The sequence below is a fragment of the Crinia signifera genome, chromosome 5, assembly GCF_055691185.1.
Source record: "Crinia signifera chromosome 5, ASM5569118v1, whole genome shotgun sequence".
NCBI lineage: Eukaryota > Metazoa > Chordata > Amphibia > Anura > Myobatrachidae > Crinia > Crinia signifera.
In genome coordinates, this window is record NC_139221.1 from 226,068,433 (window position 1) to 226,078,249 (window position 9,817).

General features: G+C 40.5%; 1 protein-coding gene across 1 annotated transcript; it reads right to left on the reverse strand.

The window, feature by feature from the left end:
• Positions 1 to 763: 763 nt before the first annotated feature.
• On the reverse strand, positions 764 to 6,583 carry LOC146080889 (uncharacterized). The gene is made up of 4 exons (XM_083188585.1): positions 6,299 to 6,583; positions 3,644 to 3,769; positions 2,673 to 2,788; positions 764 to 1,319 (listed from the first exon to the last, which is right to left on the reverse strand). Exons 1-4 carry the CDS (start codon positions 6,566 to 6,568, stop codon positions 1,157 to 1,159), a joined length of 675 nt encoding a protein of 224 aa, XP_083044711.1. The 5' UTR covers positions 6,569 to 6,583; the 3' UTR covers positions 764 to 1,156.
• Positions 6,584 to 9,817: the final 3,234 nt, after the last annotated feature.

The window sequence follows — 9,817 nt, forward strand, 5'->3', positions numbered from 1 at the left end:
TTCTACATGTGTGTGCTGTGATAAAAATAAACCATATTTTGGTTTCATCTGCTCGGTGTTTGAGTGATTGAAGAACTCGTATCCTCACACCACCCTTAGTAGATTGTACTTGATAAGCATCAGAAAATCTGCGTGGGGCAGTCTTCATTGAGACTGACATGTCTATTATTCAGACTGTCAACATTATATTGTTGAAAATTATACAATCTGATTTTTGACAGAGACTCCCTCACAATTTAATGTTAAATATCTACAAGTAAAGTTTTTTTTTGTATTAAATGGCAAACCTGATTATGTCAATTTATTGAAAAAACAAAACAAATAAAAAATACAATCATAATATAATTATTCATGGCAATACAAATTCAAACCCAGTGCACGTTTTGTTAATCTCACCGTTGAATACACGGAGGTCCTCATTTAATACTTAGATATAACCCATTTAGCCCTCACGGAAGGGTATATGACCTGATTTCAGTAATTAGTTTGTGATAGTACAGATTATGCCATCTATAAATGATGCTAGATAACAGTCCCCATTGGGAGGGATATCCATATTCAGCAAAGTATTCCAGCCTTTGCCAAACCACCGCCTGGAGAAAAATGCAATGCACAGACGACAGTCATCCATGTGGATTACTCAGTGGAAGGCCTCCATATACACAGCACAGGATGCAGCTGGGAAAAGGGACACAGTGGCACTTTACCAGATAGAAAAGTAGGGCATATGTAAGGATCAAGGTGATACTAACAGAAACATGAGTCTGGTAATAACTTTTGTTTATTAAATGAAGCCCTGAATCTTCAGCCAACATCAGTATGACGATGTCAGCATGTCTGACGACACTTTAAAAAATGAATGGAGGTTAAATACTGTACCCAAGAGTCAAACATTGCAGAAATATATTATAACATCCGACTGTTCATGGTGGTCTCTGGTAGGATACCAAAGACTCGTACAGGGTTTGGTAACTTGTGCTGTGACCACAGTCAGCCCTGGAAATAGAGGTGCACATATCACAGGACTATCTGGATCTGATGCAGTGATAGCTGCAGAACACTTGGAGCTTGAATTGTGTCTTGATTCAGAAGCAAAGTTTTTTTATTTCTACACAAGAACAATATTTAAAATGTGTTTTTCATCCCTTTATTCAGTTTATGCATTCACTGGTAACGTGTTCCTGAGACTGTATGTTTCACCCCCACTGGATGAGTGGCCAGAGGGAGCTTTTGCACCTAGTACCGATGTCTCTGCTTCTTTAATGTCCATAGCTCTCTTATAGAGTTCTGCTGCTTTTTCAAAATCACCCTCTTCATATCTATAAAGGAAAAACAACTGTTATTCTGGGCATGCTTATTATTATTGTATCCATTTAAGTTCATTTTGCTATAAAACCATACTTGAGCTGGTCTAACATCTAAACATTTATTGTCAGATCTCCCAAATGACTTCTGCTATTACATCTAACCCATAGACCTTTATGTACTAAGCATTGAAGAGAGAGGGAACATGTATGGATATAAAACTGTCATTTTTTTTTTAAACAGTCTGTGACCTTGTAGCAAGGAGCTGATTGGCTGGCACTTTATCTCTATCTCACTAATGCCACCCATACATGCTGCGATTCCCGGCGGTGCAATGTGTGCTTTGAGGTGCGCGCTCCCGCGGCACCTCATCGCAAAGTACAAAAAGAATGTGCTGCACATACTTTTTATTACTTGTTTTTCATCGCATCGCATTGCACGCACAAGGCATGCAATGCGATGTGATGGATGCTATTTAAGCCCAGAACGCACGCCGGGATCGCAGCATGTATGGGCAGCTTAAGGCATAGTAGTACTTCGAGCCCTGTGTCACTCATGAGATAATAACTTTTTGGATGAATGCTGGGTACACACCTGGCCTACAGGTTGGCCAATCCGCCGACCTATCTGACAATTGGTAAGTGCACAGTTAGCAATTGTCCATCTGAGGTGTTGTGCCTGACATCACAACTGGGCGGGCACAATGTATCTGCACGGCCAATGCAATATGTCTAAGACGTGGTTCACAGAACTAGAACATGTACACACCCACTGATGGACTCATTCGCTTGCACAGCTGATATATAGCTTTTATCCCTGGCACTACGTTGCCCCTGCTGGGGTGTCTTGCCCTGGTGCCCTATGGAATGGCCGCTGGCCACTGTATAACATATCAGTTGCTGGCAGCACTCGGAGTCGAGTTACAATTCCTTTAGCTGGGGCACAAACTGCAGTGTTTTAGCTTTGGTTTTAAATGGCTAGAACTATTCAATCATAATGCACAGTAAAAGAGTCATACAATTACTGTCGTCCCCGTCCCCCCGTTAATATTTCAACTATACCTATTAACACTAACGAATGTAGATTTCTGTTCATACTTCCAGAGGATGCGATCAGAAATCCATGTTAACTGCACCATGCTAATTAATACACCCCCAAAATGTGCTGGTTACAATTCTTCAAGAAGCACATTGCGATTACCCGCAAGCTCAAATGTCTTATCCTGAAACTATAGCAATTTAGTTAATTATTTTCTCTAAAAAATTGAAAGAAAATTCTAAATAATAAACTTAATATAATGTACAGTAAATGGTACTAGAATCAGAAACTCTACAGAACCAATAAAAAAAAGATACCATAAAAATTACCTTAGTACAGCTAGATTTTTGAGAGTTTCTCCCACCCTGGGGTGCATGCGACCCAGGCTGTCTTCATAAATCTTCATAGCACGCTCATATAGTGGTAATGCTTCAACTTGTTTTTTCTGTGAATAGCAGCGACACACAGACACAAACACACACATATAACAATGAAAACTTTAGAATATAAATTTCAGAAATACAAATATTCCTTATATAAATATATTTTCTGAACTACATATCAATCCACCCATATTATCTGGGGAGAGAGCAAGCCTGATCTAGTATGCATTACTATTGCCATTTTAAATTCAGTGGTCAAAGCCACTTCGAATCAGGGTGTGTGGTATGAGGTGGTGACAGGCGGGATTCCGACGGTCATTAGACAGACGTCGGAATCCCGAATTCCAGGACTCCAATAGGGGGGGCGATCACTAAGAAGCCCCTTGCGGGGGAGTCAGGGATTCTGGAGAATAGCCCCTGTAAATTGGGCTTTTAACAGTTGGGATTTTGACGTCAGTCTACTGACCTTCAGAATCCCGCCACGGGAGGCCACCCAGCACCCGGATTGGAATGCATTTCAGCTCACAATCTATGGAGGTGGTTGGCTAAACCTGACTATAATGAGAGTAATATGCACAAAAAATAGATCAATTAAACACCGCCCTACTATCTCCCATCTTTCTAGATGGGAGATCGGATGCGCTACAACAATTGAATACCACCCAATTAATGTCAACATGGTTACTAACAACATGCTAAGCACGTTGACCTTGTATTTACTGCATTCTGTAATTACTGACTGTCACGAACAACAAAACAGGTGCAAAAATGCCAAGTTCCATCTTGGAAATCTGATCATTAAGTATTTGAAACATTTAAAATCTTGAATTTGTCAGGATATTATTCAATAATGTAATATAACTCCATATGTATCTGCATTATCACAATCAGTCTCCAGGAGAAACTGCAGTTCTTACCATCTGACAGTACAAAACGGCAAGATTCACCAAGGCAGTAGCAACACTGGGGTGTTTGGGACCAAATGACTTCTGACGTATTTCTACGGCCAACTCATAGAGTGGTACAGCTTTATCCAGCTTTCCCTGGGGAAGTCAATAACAGTTTATAAAACAACCAAAAAATAATAATATTGTAGCATATTAAGAAATCCCAGAATCGTCTTTACTAAAAAAATATACAATACTATAAATACCACAAAAATCTTATGTAATAACAAAAAAAGAAATATAATAAAATTCTGATCAGCTGTTTACACTAATGAAAGTAAGGTACATATGTTCTTTCTTACAACAAGTCTACGTTACTACTGTAAAGGGATTTTTGACACTACCTGTAAAATACTTTACTCAGGAGCCATGGGGTGACACAGGAACAGTATGGTTAGAAAGAAGGAAAATTTCCTTAAAACTATATTTTTTTATGCAGAGGTAGTTGTGCGCACAGCCACTTGGGTCGCTAAGGCCATAGGATGCTGAGCAGACTCGCTAGAAGACAGTCTTGACTTCAATACTTTCAGGTTCAGCATGCCAGGTACAAAGCCAGAGGGCTCTCCTGGCAGCAACAGGATGCTGCAACTTTAAAATAAGGATGATAAAGTCAATCTCCCAGATAAGTGCTTGCCTATCGCATATGAAGGAGACAATAAGTCAGATCTGTGAGCACCATCCCCTAGGGCAGGGATGGGGAACCTTCGGCCCTCAAGATGATGTTAAACTACACATCCCAGAATGCCCTGCAACAGTTTTAGCATGGCCACATAGCAAAACTGTACCAGGGTATGCTGGGATGTGTAGTTCAACAACAGCTGGAGGGCCGAAGGTTCCCCATTCCTGTTCTAGGGAGTACATCCAACATCCTAGGGCCTTAGTGACCAAGCAGATATGAGGCTGGGCGCACAACCGCCCCTGTTTTAAGGATATTTTTCATCTTTAACCATAATGTCCTGTGTAAAGTAAGTCTTTTCTCCAATATTTAATTAGATTAAGTCTGTGGCATGTAAAATTATTGTATGCACCACAAGCTGATACAAAATAATCTTGAGCGCCCAGAATTTTTAATCCTGCTGCTGTTGATCCAGATAAAGAAGTTCAACTGTAAGCTTCTCAAAAAATGGGAAAAAAAGTTGAATTTTTCCAAGAAAATCTTTACAATTTTTCCCATGTAAAATTATTGGTTATCTGACTACATTGAGTAGAGTAAAATAATTCCTGCACCTTTCAAGTACAACTATTTAATGACAATAGGTAGAAATTAATCTTCTAGTTCAGGATTTGGAAAAAAATCACAAGTTCACAGAAATGGATTTAATTGAATTCTGATCTGAAAATTAATCAAATTAAAAATGACTTAAAAAAAATAGTACCAAAACATCACATCATACCCAGTTATGACTGCTTTCTCCAACTCAGCAAATGTCATCACCTTATCTCCTAGGAACTGTTCACTATTCTCCTAAAGCCCTATTTATCTCATGGTTGCCTATCTGACCCTCTCCTTTAGGGAGAAAATGCTCCGTTCCTGGATTTCCCTGGTAATGTATGATTGCCATACATTTTTACATAAACATCCATTCGCATGCCAGTGGGAACCTTCACCAACCATCGAATGATGCTGAAAGCGCACGCATATGTAAGGATGGTCCAGACCACTCGTTCATATGCGTGTAGATTTCCAGGGAATTGGGCGGGCAGCTGACATCTGGTTATGTCAGCTATCCGCCCGCCCGCACATGCATCACAAACAATTAGCATGTGTACGCCCAGCGTTTTCATGGGAACGCCCATGAAACACTGGGCGTTCACATATGCTAATGAGCATGCCTGGCACCCAATGCTCCTCTCCGCCTACCGCTCGAAAGGCAGGAAACGTGCACCCAGCGAAGCGATTTTTCACCGAATTCACACACACACCTAGTGTATACGCAAGAGTAGAAATGCTGCTGCGCATGCGCATCCGCAATACAACGGTCCACCTTGCTGTCCCCTCACTCCGGTCTCTGCAGGTGAATGTGCCAGAATAAAAGTTTTGAGGCTTACTGAACTAAGTAATAGTGGTTTAATTCTGTGATATAAAATATAGACTGTAGATCCATTATTAAAATATAGTTTCATATATTTATTTTCTTAAAATGGAATAATACTTATTGATCAGCAGAAATGTTCTACCCTTGAGGAAAGTAAAGCTAAATACACACTATACAATTTGCCAATAACAGATAAAAACAAACCCAAAAATGGCGATATGCAATGTAGACACTACCCAATAATAATAATAAAGTTGTAAATGATCCCTTTGGTTCCAAATTCTCTTGCCAATAAGAATCTCCATACAACCATTAGAAGACGTTGGGTTGTGGTCTGTACACACCACATTTTCTGGACAATTTCAAAATAACATAGCAGCACATGCTACTGTATATCTGAAACTAGTTCTATGACTTTGGATCAACCATCGGACCTTGTTGATCATACAAGCTATACAATTAAAATAATTATCGAGCCAGCAATCTAATATCTGCCAAGTATGCCTAAAAATTGTATAGGTTGTACATAGCATGAGGAATAATTTTAACCTGGGGTGAAATCTGTTATTCAAATAATAGGTTTACCTACTTTTCTCTTGTAGAGCACAGCAAGATGCTTCACAGTATAGGCCAATGATGGGTGGTCTGGAGATAGAGCTCTTCTGCGAATATCTAGCGCTCTCTCATACAATTCCTCTGCCTTGTCATACTGCTTGTTCTCATTGTATAAAGCAGCCAGATTGTTTAAAGACTGGGCACAGTCTGGGTGTTCTGGACCAAGAACTCGCTCTCTCATTTCCAGGGAACGTTTAAGAAAAATTTCTGCTGTTCTGCAAGTAGTAGGAGAGGAAAGAAACATCAGAAAGTCAGTCTCCAAATTTGGCAGATAGCGGCCCGAATAAAGTCAGTCTCCAAATTTGGCGGATATTGGCTCGAATAAAGTCAGTCTCCGATTTTGGCGGATATTGGCCAAAATAAAGTCAGTCTCCGATTTTGGCGGAAATTTGGCCCGAATAAAGTCAGTCTCCGATTTTGGCGGATAGCAGCCCGAATAAAGTCAGTCTAGATTGATTTTTTTTTACTGAAAGGGAGAAAAGTCATTTGGTGGTCAACAACCATCGAATGATCGACAGCATGCGAGGGGATGTATTCGCATACACATCCCCTCGCTTGCTAAGTTTCGCCGGGTGGTGTTAACCTGTTTGTTAGGCTGCAATTACATGAAGCCTAGCGAACAGTCTGAATTAGGCTCATAGTTACTGCAAAATACCGTTCCTTCAGGATTTTTATCTCAATTCATTTACTGTGTACAGTATTTGCTTTTTTAATATTCAATGTATGTTATTTCTATCAAATTAATTTTTTGTTTCAGAAAAGGTAACAAGTAAATGTTCAGTCTGTAATTTATGAAGCTATCTATCTCAATATACATATACTGCACCCAATTCTCCCTTTTTCTTGTTAGCAATCACCATTTTTACATTGCCTAATTTTGACATTTTTCCCAGGGTCGCCTCAAAAATAAGGACTTATTTTCTTGCTTTTTAAACAAGCCTTTCCCGCATTTGATATCACAACAGTATTTTCACATACTACTGAACACTAGCATTTTTCTTATGTACAATTACAAGTGTTCTGTACCATAAAGTTGTTAATGCTGTACTACTGTAGTTACCACCAGTCAAAATGATGGAATAACATAACAATAATGTTAGCGCCGGTGGCTATGCGTGTCCGAACACATGCAATTCTTGAATTGCTGCACCAGGGCGCCATTTAGTGGTCACAGGGCACAAAACACTTGAATTCCCCCATAGAGATGAGGATTGTAATTTCTTTAAGTTAATATTTAAGTCAGTTAAATTCTGGATGAAATTATTTGATGTAGTAAACCACTTCACATGCCCATTGTTTAAAAAAAAAAAAGGTAAATTGGAAGACACTTTTAGGGTCTGGTATTTAGTCGCCGGCGAGCCCCCTTCTCGTCCCGCTGCAGACGGGACATTGAATCCCGCCTGCATGTTCTCGGTCGAGCTGACCGAGAACGGGACTGGGTCACGGCGGTCGAGCAAGCTCGACTGCCGTGACCCTCACATTGAATACCTCCCTTAAATTAAAGAGCTTATAATATGACAGCATGATGGGAATGGCACTGTTGAAAGTGAATGGTTTTTATGGTATGCAGTAACTGGATGTGGTGTTATTTATAGTAGCTTGATCCAGACATCTCTTTATTTACTATACCTAGTAACCACTTCTGATTGTGCCCACAGAAGCCTACATCCGGAGTCACAGTGGAAGACTCAGAACAGAGTCTGGAGGAGCTCATGGCGCAGATGAAGAACCTGTAACTCATCTCAGTTGGCTGTTGATTGCACAGGTCACAGAGAAAATGTTTCACACATTCATATTGTTCTGGCAGCCAACTACAGTAGTTATGCCAGTGGCAGATTGTACTTATTCTCTACTAATAAATTGTTGATCTATATTTAAATATACATTCAGAATGTCTTGCTTTCCTCTGCATTGATAAAATGTGTTCATGCAATTGAATTAATCCGTATGGTTTTGTTTTTTTATTTTGGAAGACTACTAGAGGAAGTGCTGGTATCACATTATACTGCTATGTTAACATCAGTACAATGCAATAAAAGGCCTCCTACTGTACATTAAGGGGGGGAATTAGAACCCTGCCGCTATTTCCGACAGGGGAAATAGCAGCAGGTGCCTATTCAATGCTGTCTTTCCCGACAGCATTAAAGAGCAGAACGGACCCGACTTTGAAAGCTGTAGGGCCTGCTTTGCCGAAAACTGCCGTGAATTGTCAAGATCACGGCCGTATCTCGACAATCCACAGCATTTACATGGCCATACTCTCTTTTAGTCGATCGGCAGTTGGGACATTGAACCTCTCCCTACCAGCAGATGCCAGCACCTCGCTGGACGCAAATCAGCTGGCAAATCTTTACTGTGTGTACACACACCTTAAGAGATGTTGCCTATAGCAACCAATCACATTCTACTTAATTATCTAGCACCTTTTGGAGGATAAAAGCTAGAAACTTATCACAAGACGGCGAGGATTCCCCCAAACAGCAAGGCTTGCCGCTAATGCAGGGAGTCCACTGCATTTAGCCACAAGTCTCACGGTTTTAGCGGCTGCACAAGCAGTTTCAGGGACGCTACAAAAACCTAGCGAGGGGAAAACGGCGTGTGCAGGGGGGGTCAGCTTATTACTGACCATGCGAGCTGTGACAGCGAGCAGGCAGCACTGCTTGCTGCCACAGCTAGCAAAAGTCATTGAATACACCCATAGGTGTCAAGGATTTATTTTGAATTGTACACTAGGCCTTTAACTAGACTGGGATAAACTTCAGAATCTTAATCTATTTAAGGAAAAAAAATTATTTCATCTCCTCAACTTGAGCGTTACGGAGAGAAGCCTGGGATAGATCTAATAGTGTGCACAAATAGAATATTCAGCTACTTTCTGTGTATACCATTATTCCTATTATAAACACAGCCTCTTTTTTTTTTGGACAAATTTTATCATCTCAAAATCCAATATGTGGCAGCCTGAATTAAGGCAGAATGAAAATGGTCAGACGGGTGTAAATAGTACTACTACAGTCTGGTAACCAAGAGGTGGAAGGTACCACCTGTGAGGTTATCAAACTGACCGTAAGACTGTTATTATGATATTTTATTAGGTGTAGTAATTAATGTACTATTTTAGTCCGTCTGTACCCTCTTATTCTCCATAGATGTTTCTATCCCCCAAATCTGTGTGTACCATAGTATTAGATGCTGTTAAGCAAATATGGTCGGACAGGAAATACCCAGGAAAGAATTCACCAAAAGGTTATGTCCAATTACCATACTTTTGTTCCTGCTATCACAGGAGGGTGGTAGCTGAGGGACAATCTTCACAGGGGGTGATCCAATTCCCCTGCTATCAACAGGAAATGTTCACAGGGGGTAATCAGGACATAATGTAATCAGACTTTGTTTTGTATCTTGTGTTGACACTGCCTTTGCATATCGCTGGCCACTTCCAGACTTTCTGGGGCCTGACCCAGCAGGGGGGGGCAACAGCAGTACCTGGGAG